A 14,026-nucleotide genomic window follows, 5' to 3' on the forward strand; every position below is an offset into this window, starting at 1 on the left:
AAGTCCTGGTCTACAGTTTAGGCTTTGGTCTTTAATACGTTTAAAGATATCTTGGTGTTGACATTTAAACTCTACAGTTGTGTCTTTGACTCCTGATTGTCAGTCTTGACACCCATAGTCCTGGTTGAAGTTTTGGTCTTGGTTTAGTCCCAACAATCTCAAGCTCCAATAATCTTGGAGTTAACACCCAAACACTACAAAGTCATGTCTTGGTTTTGACTTCATTCAGCCGCGACTCTTCAGTCTTGACATCCACAATGAAAATCAATCCCTTCATGCAAGCCAACCTGTTCACGATAAAGTTCTCGAATCCAAAGATGTCTAGCAAGCCAATGGAGCGACGCAGGATGGTATTATCGTCGCAGGACGGAGGTCTGTATATGGCAGCATTGATCTTGTCCACAATCCACACGAACAATCGTCCATAAATACCCTATGGAGCAAAAACAAAAGCATGCTGAGATCAATCCATTTAATGTGATGGTCTTTCAAAGTCCAAACCTTGACAAAAGCATCCCGTACATCCAGCCCTTGCCCCACGCTAAGAGGTGTGGCCACACTTTCGCCGCGTGTGATTAGGGTTCGAGTCGTCAAACACACCATGACATCTTTGGGCTCCACCTAGGAAGCATTGCCATTGAGTTAAAAAAATACAATCGAAACTAGTCTTACCTTCCTTATATAGGCAAACTACGCACTTCCATGAGGGAAGCAGCTGTCACCAGGTCTGGTGATCTGATGACAACACAGGCGTCCAAATTGTCGTATGTTCGAGCTGATAGAAACAGAAGAAAACACAAGTCTAAAACTCCTTAAGATTTAAGTCCTCCCACTTCAAATACTTCCTTATAATTCATTTGACTCCTTATTGTCCTTACACCAAAGTTCACCAACATGGTGCACGCGTGCACCAGGTAGCCCATTAGGAACATCTGAGTAGCCGGCAGACCGGTTCTCAAAAAAGCTCACCAATAATCGATTTTTCTAGGAAATTTGATTTTCAACTGTCATCAGATATCATTGACATGATCAAGGTCTTTAAATACATAGTACATTTTTCACTTGGTGCACTTTTACAAGGCATATGGTTGAGTAGTTGACTGAAAGTATCTGAAACTTAATGCTAATAGTAAAAATGTAGTGATAAGATTTTAATAACAAACAAACAAAGTAATAACACAAAAACTTGTTTTATATAGAAATTAATATCAATCAATCACCAGATGTTCTAAACAGTTACAAAAATAGCTCTCTTCTGCAAAAAAGTATGGTGACCCCTTACATAGACTGCTTCTTACTAAAACATCTTATGACTTGCCCTCAAATCTCAAGTTCCCCATATGCAGGATGGCGGCAAGCAACTTGGAGATCTCCCACGTCTCCGTCTCAGTAAACATGAGCACCTTCATTGCCGCCAAGATGCTGGAGTAGTCAGTCAGGTCGTTGCGGCCATCGCACTCAGTGCAGTGACCCTGCAAGGTTGAACGGTTTCAAGGACGGAATCGACTGTGATTTCCTCGTAAGGATGAAGACCCACCATGGTGAGGTAGCAGTAGTCTGTGGCAAGTCCCAGGCCTAGCTTTGACTTCATGTCAGGGAGCATGCCTTTCAACATGCAGTAGAAAATATGGTAGTTCCTCTCATCTGGTGCCTGCAGAGCCCCGTAAAATAGAAAACACTCACAAACTCGGTGTATGATTTGTTCAATGTTTTCCTTATCCTCACCTGCCGACACACACGGGACTTCTCCAGCAGGTATTGTTCAATCTTGGCTCCTTCAATGGCCCCCCGCTTGTTAAAATGGATGTCGATGTACTTCCCGAAGCGACTGGAGTTGTCATTACGGATCGTCTTGGCGTTACCAAAGGCTGGGCGTATAAAACTACATTAAAATCTTTATCTTTCAAATAGGGCTGCAACAATTAGACGACGTTGTTGACAAAAATCGATAATAGAACTAGTTGACAATGGAATTATAGTTGCCAGACACATTTTTCCAACAGAGTGAGGCAACTCTACATGAAAATAATCTCTTCTGAGAGTCGCTTATGTGCAATAGCGTCTCTGTCTCGAGTAACGCAAACATACAGAAATGGCGGAGCACCAGTTATAAATGTTTGGGAGATTTATTTCATTTTTTATGATTCCGGAGTATGTTCAAGAAAATATGAATTTTTTTACTGTACCTAAAAAAAACGTCATGCTAAATTAGATTTTTCTTTTTATCTAATTGTTTTAATAGTCAGTGACAAGTCAACAACTAGTAGACAGTTCTCGTTAGTTGCATCCTTACTTACAGTAACGACATTTTACTGTTATTCCCGAAGCTCACAGTTGATTGTTTATTATAATTATTATTTTTGCATATACGCCCCATCAAAACCAAAACAGGAAAAAAAGAAATGGTTACCTTCAAGGATTGGCGTGGCTTCCAGCACCTGCTGCTCAATCCAGGAGTGCTGTCCACTGATGGCTGCCAAGAACTGAAGAATCAGTTTGGTGCTTTCTGTTTTCCCGGCTCCGGACTCACCACTGCAGTTTTTGAAGTCATGAAGGATTCAATGGAGTTGTCAAGGAAATAGTCTGTCAAGTACCTGATGATGCAGCACTGGTCCTTGTTGTTGCGCTGCATGTTGAAGTAGCAGTTGTCGGCGATGGCGAAGATGTGTGGCGGCATCTCGCCGATCTTTTTGTTGGTGTAGAGGCGGATCTGTTCCGGCGTGTATATGGGCAGCAGCTGGTAGGGGTTGACGGCCACCAGGATGGAACCGGTGTACGTCTGGCCGAGGAAACACAGCGACGGGATATTTCCGAGGGGTAGGGGGTGAAGGGTTCAATATCAATATTTGAAAAGATTTAGTCAATCCCATGTCAGAATGCTAACATCTTTTTACATTGTAAAAAAGTTAATGTAGCTGCCCCGCACTTTTGCTGCGTTCCATCATACCGTTTGGAAGAAATTCCAACAGCTAGCTATTCATATCTATGATCTAAAAATAAAAGCAAATTAGCAATAGAGGTGGGCGATATGACTTAAAAAATGTTAAGATGGTTATTGCGTCTTTTCATGAGTACATCTGGCTTGGAGATAAAGTTAGGGCCATAGTGATTTTCTCGGTATCAATTCTAATGTACGGGAAGCCGAAGCAACAAACGAGTTATTTGGTCCAGGATATATAGGGCAAAGTCTCAACTAAAGTTTACAGTCATGGTATCAGACCAACAGCCCAAATGTTGGCTGTACGTCTCAATGGAATCCTGAATATGGGGGCTCATTAAAATATGTATGTTCACTGGTGAAATACTTTATGATGAAAACCCACAGAACAATCTGTTAACACCCTAAAAAGCCAGCTAAGCATTCAGAGCAATTTGAATGGGTGAGCAGTAGCTGTGGGCAGATATCTGCACGCATATTCCACTCCCTTAAATACTATTTTGTGACTTTTTAACAAAACAACTCTGCTTGCACCTTCTTTTGAAACCATTATTTACGACTAAATAAGCCTCAGTGATTTGGAGTAACTGCGGGAGGGAGACAAATTTTAAGTGGTATACAGTGGCTAGCAAAAATATTGGCCACCCCCAAGATCTTTTTGCTCCATTTCAGGTTTCAAACTTAAAGCTTAATAACTGCTCTTTTGTTTTCGCTTAAAAAAATCGTGATATGACATGTTTGCCTTATCGCCCATCCCTAGTAGCAGTGGCAGAAAATAAGTTGGAAAAGGCCTCAAATTAAAGAGCAATTTTCCTACTGGGAAAGTACAATTCTTTGCTTGAGATCAAAAAAAGATGTCAGCAGCAGGAGGCGAAGCTGGCAAAAGTCATGTTAGTGTATGCACGGTTTTCAGTTATACTTACCCTTCCACCACAATTTGTCTATGTGAGGAGAAAACACAACCACCAGGAAGTTTACACAAATAACTTCTTTTTAAGTGACACAAATGAAAATATATTGTTGATTCTTAAAGTTCTGTAATTATTTGTGCGTGAATAAACCTCTTCAACAATCGCATTTGATTTCCATTTTGATAAACGTTTTCTACTTCTGGTTTGAGAAAGAACGTGTATATTTTTAATATCCTGGAGACGGATTGTGTTTGGCGCGGGGAAATCTACCTCTTTATAATGTCAAAAGGTTGACATGTATGCATTTATTCTCAAAGGGGATAAAAAAGTTTTCATGTATGGCATTGAATGTGTTAACTGGTTTATTTTAAGCTGAGTGACTGCAGTTTTAACTCTCAACAAACTTTCCACGCTATACAGACTAAGCACTGCCCTCTCCTTGGTGGAGAGAGCATTTGGTTTGCATTTCTTTTAAAAAATATACCTTGATAGAAATGACCGAGAGACTCGCTTCTTTTTTTGAAATACTTAAAAAATGAATGGCAGGCCAGATTAAATCATCCAATGCAGGCCATATGTTTGACATTCCTGCTATATGATTGAGATGAATATACTGTACATCTAAATGTCCTTCAGCTAATTGCCTTGATTCACTGTGATAGCAGGCTACATTACCAAACTGCTGCTGCGGGCATAACGTCAATTATTTATAATTACAAATACACTTAATAACGAGGCACCACGGACACGAGTAAACAGCTTAACCTGCATAACAGATTAATGGCTCCCAACAGGGACGTCCCAAGTTCCTAAACTAAATAATGTAGGCGGGCTTGCCACTGACATAGATGACACGTTCGTTGTAGCGAATCAGGAGGTTGCGCAAGATGCCAGCTTCGTTGAGGTCGCCTAATCGGATCATGTCTTCCACGCCGTGGACGGAGGTTGGATGCATGGGCTTGATGTGGCTAGCATTTTGAGGGGAGATCCAGTGTTCCTACCGACATAAGAGAGGAGTCAGTCTCTCATTACCTCATCCACTGCCATTGACGTCTTTGGCATCAACCTTTTCACTGGCATAGACATCTGCAGCCGTCAATGGCAGTGAACGCAATACAGTGGTTTTACAAGCACCTCTAAACACGAGAATTTCTGTATATCTTCTTGGCTTTTTACCTCACTGTGAATGTGTGACCCTGGAGTGTCATGCCCAATTTCGTTGTCACAATATGTTAACCCATTTTGTAACAATGACAATAAAGGTATATTCTATTCTATTATATTCTATACAAAGTATCTGGCTTGCTAAATATAGGAAAATCCAGTTCATGAGCAGTCCCAAAGGGTACTCTGTTACCAGCATCAGCTCGTCCAATTTGCTCACGCAAACTACTACATGCAAAAAAAAAAAAACACTATTTAAAAATATTTGCTGCAAATATTTTTGTGTGTACCTTCATTTAAACTTTTACTTTAATTTTAAGTGTACAGTAAGTGCTAACGGATCATCAACAGTCAGATTTCATGTCTGTCAATCATTCAGTTGCAGGAAGTTCTACCCATTACAATTTAACACTGCGACATGATACCATAATTTTTTGCATGGCCCATAATATATGTCCATAATTGATATGTAATATTTGCACTGATACACATTTTATAGTGCCCTGTTTATGTGTAGCATGCACCTTTCCTCTTTGGCGTGACCTATAGGGGGTAATGATAGGACAATGCCATATAAACTAATGCCAGCTCCCGTTAACCACTAGAAGAAATGCAATGGAAAAGCGAAGCCACCAGACATCTGTGTCTGTGTCATTTTTAAGCATACTTGTTGATAAACATGGGAACAATTTTAAGCATTTACATGTACTTCACCCAAAACTCAAGCACTTTTCAATCCTTAAAAACACAATATTAAGATTCAATGATTTTCAAGGTTTTCAAGCACTCATACGAACCCTGATATTATCAATCTAATGACGTTGTTGTCTTGTACCAGTGACAGAGAAGACCTAGATTAGAGCCGTCTTTTAAAAATAATAAAAATCTTGTTTAAAATTTGTTATACCGGGGTGCACAATATGAAATGATCCAAAAAATATATAAAATATGGGAAAAACATAAGTTGACAGGTATGTGATTTCTGTGATTCCTACTTGGAACCCCCAGTTCCCCCCTCCTTATCATGCACACACAATTGTTTTGGCGCTCATAATAAACTCACATTTTATTTTGTTAAGATAATCGTATTTACCGTAAATTCCGGACTATAGAGCGCACCGGATTATAAGCCGCACCCACCACATTTTAAGAGGAAAACCGATTATATATATAGGCCGCATGCGCCCACATTTAAACATGAAACACAAACACAAAATTAACCCAAACCTGACTTCAAGTCCCGCAATTGAAACTTAATGTTTTTTTGGTTTGAACAAATTTATTGACACTAACAACAGAAAACAATCATGACAATCTCAACAGCAATTAAGCACATTCACAATATTATATTTCAATATGACGTTTTTAACAGCAAACACAATGTGAGGTTTGAACAACCCTTCTCGAAAATCTTAATAGCAATCAAGCATATTCACAATTTCATTATCCTTCATTTAAGTCCACAGTACAAAAATCACAGCCGGCAAAATCGACGGAAAATGATACCAGTACTTAAGGTTTGATGCAGACTTGCAGAGTCCACGTCCCGTTGAAAGTAATCCAAGGAAAAAAGTGTATATTTCCAAAGGTAAGGGTGGGAAAAATATATCAGATGAACACATTTACTCACGCAACTCCTTTTTCTTTAACCAACTTTTTACCCCCTCTTCTTTCCTTGTCTGTCCCTCACCTTTAGCGGTCCCCACTTAAACTCGGCACCCCGCGTTTGTTCCGCCCCTAATATTTCGTTCACCCGTGCAAAACATATCAGAATAAGTGTCTAAAATAAATACAAATAAATACATAAAAAAAATATACAGTTGCAAATACATATTATACATGAGTTACACATATTTACAAAGAAAGACGGTACACCGAAAGAGTTTTCAAAGCTTTAATAATAATAATATAGCTTTGACAGGGCAGTTAATGGTAGCAACACTCGAGCGCCACTAGCGGCCGTTAGAAAAATTACATAAATTAGCCGCATCACTGAATAAGCCGCAGGGTTGAAAGTTAGGGAAAAAAGTAGCGGCTTATAGTCCGGAATTTACGGTATATTATTTCTGTATTTTTTTAAAATCTTAATTATTTATTTGTATTTGTTTTTAGTGATCAGTAAGAAGTGTTTTATAGCTTTTTAATTATTTCATATTGTGAAAAGGTTCTTGTCACGCGAGCAATTGGAGCTACGAGCATGATCCTGGAATGAATTAAGCACGTAAAAAGTACATTTGTATAACTTCATAACCAACGTATTTTGTATGGACTTACCCGGCCTTCATCATCAAGTACTTGGATCTCACCCGAGTCGCATAGTTTGACCACCGCCCCCACAGGAACGTCAAACTCCCGGCCCGTTTTCAGGTCCAACCAGATATAGTCGCCCTGCAAGAGTCAAGATGTGCTCGGGTCATTCTCAAGGTAAAAAATATTCTGAGGATTATGAGTCCTTTTTTATTTTGGAGACAGGTTTTATCGCACACTGCACAATGACTGGGGATGTATGATGCCATAATTTGTTTCAGGCCATTACCAATACATACTGTACATCTTAAGTAGTCATTGACACTACGTACCGATAACATCCATCTATCCATCCATTATCTGCACCGCTTATCCTCAGTAGGGTCGAGGGGGTGCTGGGGACCATCCCAGCCACCTTCGGGCAGTGGGCAGGGGACACCCAGAACTGGTTGCCAGCCAGTCACAGGGCACACGGAGACAGACAACTCACTCGCTCATTCACACCTAGGGACAATTTGGACCGGCCGATTAACCTGACATGCATGTTTTTGGAATGTGGTAGGAAACCGGAGTGCCCGGAGGAAACCCACGCAACCACGGGGAGAACATGCAAACCTCCGAACTGTGCCACACACGTACTAACCACTGCGCCGCTGTGCTGCCCTACCGATAACATTGGTACATAAAATTTGCTTGGACTGATATATTTTCTAAGGCTTTAAATCAACTCAATAAAAAATTGTATCGTGCAAACGATAACAACTCAAAATAGTGTATAAAAACATAACCCCTCCCCTCCTTTTTCCCATGTGAAAACCCGGAACAGCAAATACACAAACACACACAAACACACACACTCACACAACCACATACACACACAATGGTAAAAATACAGAAAGGCACTGAATAACCATGTATAAGGTTCCATATTTTTAAATCATCGAGACAGATACATTAAAAATACCTGATATCGATACTAAAAATCACTATAAGCCGCGACTCTTACCCCAAGCTTTCAACCCGGCGGCTTATGCAATGATGCGGCTAATTCATGCATTTTTTTCTAACGGCTGCCAGAGGCGCCCTAACAGTAGAGGTAAGAGTAAGACAGGTGGAATTTTGATGTCGAGGAAGACGCAAGTTTAATGTAACTTTGCGCTTTGTGCATTAATTAAGACTAGCATGAACAGACCTTTACCATGGGAAAGGTGTCAATTAAAAAGGGAGGGCTAACTACCATATTGGGAATAATTTTACAAGTCTGTTCATCTGTAAACGGAAAAAATGTGGCGAAACAAACGGATTACCGGAAGACACATCCAACGAAGCAGAAATGTTTAATGCGATTTCTGTTTACCTGTCGGAGTAAATATTTTACACGGTTGGATTTTATGGATTGTCCTTGATGTAACGAAGCCATTTTCGCGGACATTCAAATAAGTAATGACGGCCAGGGGATGTAATAGAGTTACCTTGGCTTTATAGTTTTGGGGTATCTTGTTTCAGACTGATCGTGATGTTTCTCTGATGAGTATTTTTTTGAAATGGTCATCATATCTTGAATCCCAAAAAATGTAAGCTTTTTAAAGATATGTGGCATGACGTATTTTAGTGACTGGTTACATCGTACAGACACGTATTTGTTTATCAAAAGTCCGTTGGAACGTTAAGGGTTTAAGGTAGGACATATTAATAAAACTCTTTCTTTGTACATATCTCTATGTTTCAATGTGTGCACATGCAGCTTATAGTCTGGTGCGGCTTATGTATGTACAAAAATGTTTTCCCTTTAAAACATGTACTAGGTGCGGCTTATAATCAGGTGCACCTTGTACTCCAAATAGAGATAGATAGATAGAGAGACAGACAGACACTTCATTCATCCTCATAGGGAAATTCACATTCAGCAGTATCCTCATGTTAAAAATAAAATAGAATAAGAGATATAGAATACAAAAGTACCCAATATTACGGTAAGTCTAGGTGAACATTTAAAGAATTCAACAACATAATACATTTACACGTCTCTCAAATGTCTTTTTTTACCTGCTGAAGAATGACCATGGTTCAGTGTCTGCTTGACCGAGGGACATCAGACGTCACATTAGTGAACCCTGCAAAGTACGCGGATATTTATGAAAAGACTTTTAATCATGATTAAAAAAGAATGACATTTCAAACATGCCTAGGAGGAAGAGAAGGGAAAGGGGGAAGGGGGTGCAACAAGCTTATTGGATTCCTGGAGTTAATCCTACCACTTAAGCAGCAACCGAACTTTACTGTTCAATCAATTGCTCCTCTATTCAAGATGTACTGAGAATACACTAATAGAAAAGAGGAACTAATTAGCTGACACTCTGATTGAGTATTATAAGCATGCTAGGTGCAAGCATTGCTAACAATAATTTTCCAATTTTTAAACAGTTTTGAATGAATTGTTAGCATGCTACCAGTTTGCAAGCGCTACATGGAATACTACAAGCATGCCAGCTGTGGGCGTTCGGAACTTTGTTGTCCTAGCAACGCCTACCAGTTTATGAAAAAGAAATACTATGAGATATGTCCGCTATTTAACTTGGCTGGAAATTGCGCTGCGACTCACAGCAGGAAGCGAAAGCGACTCTCATGGTCCACCCAGATGGTTTAAGACCTTCCCTCATCGTCCATGAGGAAGTCTGCAGAACCCATATAGAAAAAAACACGTTGGTGCTCTTAAGATGCTAAAATAAAGTATGTTACATTCCAATGCAGTGATGTCAAACACAGTTTAGCTCTAGAGCCAGATCAGGACTATCTGTTCTTAGGCAGAATAGTAAAATAACTTAAATTTTTCAGCTTACTGTTGTTTTTCAGTATTATGCTTTATCATTCAGCCTACTTTGGTAGCTTTTTAACCTATGCTAATCATGGATGACAATGAATCTTTCATAAGCATAGCATTTATTCACAAAAAATTGGTAAGGAAATGATTTTCATGCTTGACATTGAATGCTTCAACTGGTTTATTTCAACAGTTGAGTGAATGCACCTGAACCAACGCATCACGCTATAAAAACTCAAGCGGGAGCTATGAATTTTTTTTTGTTTTTTTGCCTTGATCATCAAACTGGTTTGATACAACTTAAAATAGATTAAAAAAAACATGTTAAAGCAGTGCATGAGCAATAATATTGGACTAAATCAGATCAGACTACTAGGCTGGGCCTATTAAAGCTGAGAGTATATTCCTTATTGGACTCTAGTGGCCAGATAGAGCATTTGTTATGTGTTTATTATAAATGTGATACCTTTGTGGTAGAAATAACCAGGAGACTCACTTCTTTATTCGACAAACACAGAAATCTATGGCAAGCTGGATTGAATCAGCCAATGGTCCTCGTTCGGCCCGCAGGCCATATGTTTGATCTAATTAATGGGAAATCTATATTAGCAGGCAGGCTTTCTCTCAGCTGGCTTTATAAGCCTAGTAGAACACCGGTTCCTTCTAACGTCCAAATTGCTCCTCACATCAACAATCCCAACCCCTGTCCCGTCCCTGACCACCAAGCATAATACGCTTTCTGGGGGAGACCCTGGCTGTGTACATTTAAAAGTTTGACTTGTCACAGCTTGATTAGATTTTTTTTCCTGTGTTTTTCTTTTCTAAGTCCCCCCCTTAAAAGCTGGCTGGCCAATGAATGGAAGGCCAGCATAAGAGGCTTTGGCCTAAAGCTGAGGCCACAAAGTGTTAGTCATCGCTAGGCAAAAACCTTTTTTTGTCATAAACCACCAAACAAACACTGTAAAACCTCTTTACTAACCTTTCAAAAAGAGGTCTCGTGGTCTCTTCTGGTGGTCTCTGATTCTATCCAAGGACAATCCCAATTTGGAAGATGGTAGAAGATGGATGGTGTCTGCCTTTGAGGACCTGGTGGTGAAATTAACTCTTTGGAGATCTCTGTTGGGTCCTACCAGGGGGTCCTTGGAGGGCTTTTCAGGTGCAGGTCAGCGAAAGAGTCCTGGAGACTCTCGCTGAAAATCATTCATGGCTGCTGATCCTGATTAAGGAGGTGATGGGTGGAGCCTATGGGAGGAGGAGGGGCAAGGGAGGGCTTTGACAAAGGTACGTTGCTGAAAAGGTACCGTATTTTGTGCACTATAAGGCACAACGGATTATAAGGCACACGCCCAATAAATAGTCTAATGTGACATTTGTTTTCATATATAAGGCACACTGGACTATTTAGGGCATAGGATTAAAACTCTTGAAATGACTAGGGTTGAAAAAAAAATAAAAAAGTGCCGTATTAGCGCATTGATCAGTCGAAAAATGCACACGACCGTACACAATTGCATGTGAGTCGAACCTAGATTGCGGCGGAATGTGTGCCGGATCCTATCTATTAGACCAGTGGTCTGACTTCAGGACCCGAAATTCCACCCTAATGAGAAACTACCACCCAAATCTAGAAAACAGTTCCACTTCTCAAATTCATCCAGCGAAAGGATTAAGCAGTTTAAAGCAGAGATAGTAGAATATATTCAATTCAATTAGTTCATTGTCAGTTGTTGTTGTTGAGACACTCAAGGCGCCTAAGGTAATCCTTAGTAGCGCTAGACCCGCTCGTGGGAGGCTCCGTAGTTCTCCGAAGGGGAGGGGCCTGCGACTGTCCTGTGCCGCCAGGCCTGACGGGGTGTGGCCCAAGCAAACCAAGCATACGAACCCTCTGAAGTCCTTAGTACGTTCGGACAGGCCGGTGCATGATTTATGGAAGCCCCGTGGGCAGGTAGTACAGGTGATTGGGGTGTGGTCACAGCGAATGGTTTGAAAGCACCACTGGCATTTGGACTGGGGGCCAGGGTTGCTCTCGAAGTCGCCCGCCCTAAGAAGAACAGAGAGAGGAGAGTAGAAGAGAGAAAGAGAGGGACAGATAGAAAGAGAGAAAGACAGACGTCAGAAAAGAAAGAGTTAGAGAGGTGGGGAGAGAGTAGGAAAGAGAGGGATAGAGAAAATGAGAGATAAGAGTGAAAAGGCGGAAGAGAGAAAAGGAGAGACAAAGAAGGAGAGAGGACCAAGAAAGATAGAAAGAGCGAGTCTGAGTGGATTGAGTTAGATTCGTAAGGCTCCCCCAGGAGAGAGCCCTTTGCGGGACACCACGGGAAGGTTCCTAGTCTTTGTCCTGCTCAGTTGTTGTTAATTAATAGTCCATTTCATCAAATTGGTTTTGAAACATGAAATTAATGCAAAGTAAATAGATTGTGCTCTTTTTAAGCACTAAATTAAATGTATAAAAAAAATGTTTCAGTTAGCATGCAATTGATAAATATCTTGACAAATGAAAAAAAATACATGATAAATGTTAATTTAAAATACCCAAAAATGCCAGATTATTACTTTAAAAATAATGGCATGATTTGAATGTACACAATGCAGTACACCATAAGCCACCAGTGGCACCAAAACAACAGCAATTTGTTATTTGTAGTTCCTTTTCCTATTGTTCGTCGGGCCGGACTAAAAAGCCTTATTCTGACAGTTTGGCTAATCTGTATTGTACTGTCTGGATTTGAAAAAGAAGGGCAATTTTAGAGAGAAAAAACATATACAGATTCTCCCCTACTTACGACCATTCGAATTACATAAGACGGTAGATATGAACATTTTTTTTCAGGATGTCGAATAATATCCGAAATTTGCTGTAAATTGTATTTTATATTGTGAGCACCTTTTCTGAGTACAGGACAGTACTGTAGTGCTTCTTTCCACCACTACCGGCGTGTGGCGCTGTGAGAGGTCACCCAGCATCCACCCCGAAGAAATCCGGCTTCTACTTCCTAGTTCGTGTGTAAACATAACAATGTGCACTCTATCTCTAGCGCGCTAAGAACTTTGACGTTTTTAATGTTTAATATCTCATGCATCCAGTCAATATGGTTGGTGGAAAGTGTAAAGAAGAGGCGAGGCGTTTCTTTTGAAATTAAAGTGGCATAAGAAAGCTTGATGCGGTTGAGAAAACGGTCAGATCGCTTTTTTTCGGCCACTTTTTATCACGGAGGAGGACCTCTTGAAGCGCATCTTCCAAAATTAAGTTAAACTCAATTTTAATCATCTTTATAGAGCATATTATTTTATGAAATGTTTATTTTTTAGTACAAAACAACACAGGTTACTTATACAAACCTTAAACATAAATTCCATGAAAAAATAGCACTGAAGCAACTTGAGAAAAAATTCAACTTACACACTATCATCCGGAACCTATCTCGTTCATAAGTAAGGCAGCGTCTGTAGTCGCAGGAAATAATTGAGAATATATTATTATATTTGATTTTTGATTAATGAGTAAGTAAAAACAGTACAGTACACAGTTTAAAAACATTTTTTTGCAGGCACCGCAACCTTTTTTGTTAGGGAAAACAAAAGTATACAATGTCAAAAGCCATAGGAATCACTTTTTTATTTTATTGTTTTATTTCAAATCCATGCCACAAGTTGACATTAAATACAAACGCAAACAAACATTTTTTTCCCGGATCGTAGCTATAAAATGAGCACAGTGTAACCGAGAAGCGTCAATTCAAAGGCAAAAAGAAAAAGAAAAAATATCGAATAAATCAACCTATGACACAAAAAAGCACAAAGTACACATGGGACAAGTACAGCCCGCCCATTGCTAAAAGCTAATCGCACCGGTTTAAACGCAAGTGGGTAGAGATATCCACATTTACCGTATATAGATTTATATGTGTGTACGGAATATATACTTCCCGAAAATCAACAAGGCTA

The 14,026-nt window shown here is 39.9% G+C and overlaps 1 protein-coding gene across 1 annotated transcript in view; it reads right to left on the minus strand.

Moving 5' to 3' along the window:
* myo7ab (myosin VIIAb) overlaps positions 1-11,270 on the minus strand; it is a 36,193-nt gene extending 24,923 nt beyond the window's left edge. The window contains exons 1-14 of the mRNA XM_088320962.1: positions 11,061-11,270; positions 9,863-9,935; positions 9,307-9,374; positions 7,288-7,401; positions 4,694-4,846; positions 3,862-3,879; positions 2,595-2,779; positions 2,411-2,532; positions 1,726-1,868; positions 1,538-1,651; positions 1,319-1,472; positions 699-775; positions 502-621; positions 288-433 (exon numbers count right to left, since the gene is read on the minus strand). Coding sequence (XP_088177088.1) covers positions 288-433; positions 502-621; positions 699-775; positions 1,319-1,472; positions 1,538-1,651; positions 1,726-1,868; positions 2,411-2,532; positions 2,595-2,779; positions 3,862-3,879; positions 4,694-4,846; positions 7,288-7,401; positions 9,307-9,324 — 1,364 coding nt within the window. The 5' untranslated portion in view covers positions 9,325-9,374; positions 9,863-9,935; positions 11,061-11,270. The remainder of the gene's footprint in view (positions 1-287; positions 434-501; positions 622-698; positions 776-1,318; positions 1,473-1,537; positions 1,652-1,725; positions 1,869-2,410; positions 2,533-2,594; positions 2,780-3,861; positions 3,880-4,693; positions 4,847-7,287; positions 7,402-9,306; positions 9,375-9,862; positions 9,936-11,060) is intronic.
* Positions 11,271-14,026: the final 2,756 nt, after the last annotated feature.

The sequence above is a fragment of the Urocampus carinirostris genome, chromosome 17 (genome assembly GCF_059441175.1).
Source record: "Urocampus carinirostris isolate Australia breed hairy pipefish chromosome 17, RoL_Ucar_1.0, whole genome shotgun sequence".
NCBI lineage: Eukaryota > Metazoa > Chordata > Actinopteri > Syngnathiformes > Syngnathidae > Urocampus > Urocampus carinirostris.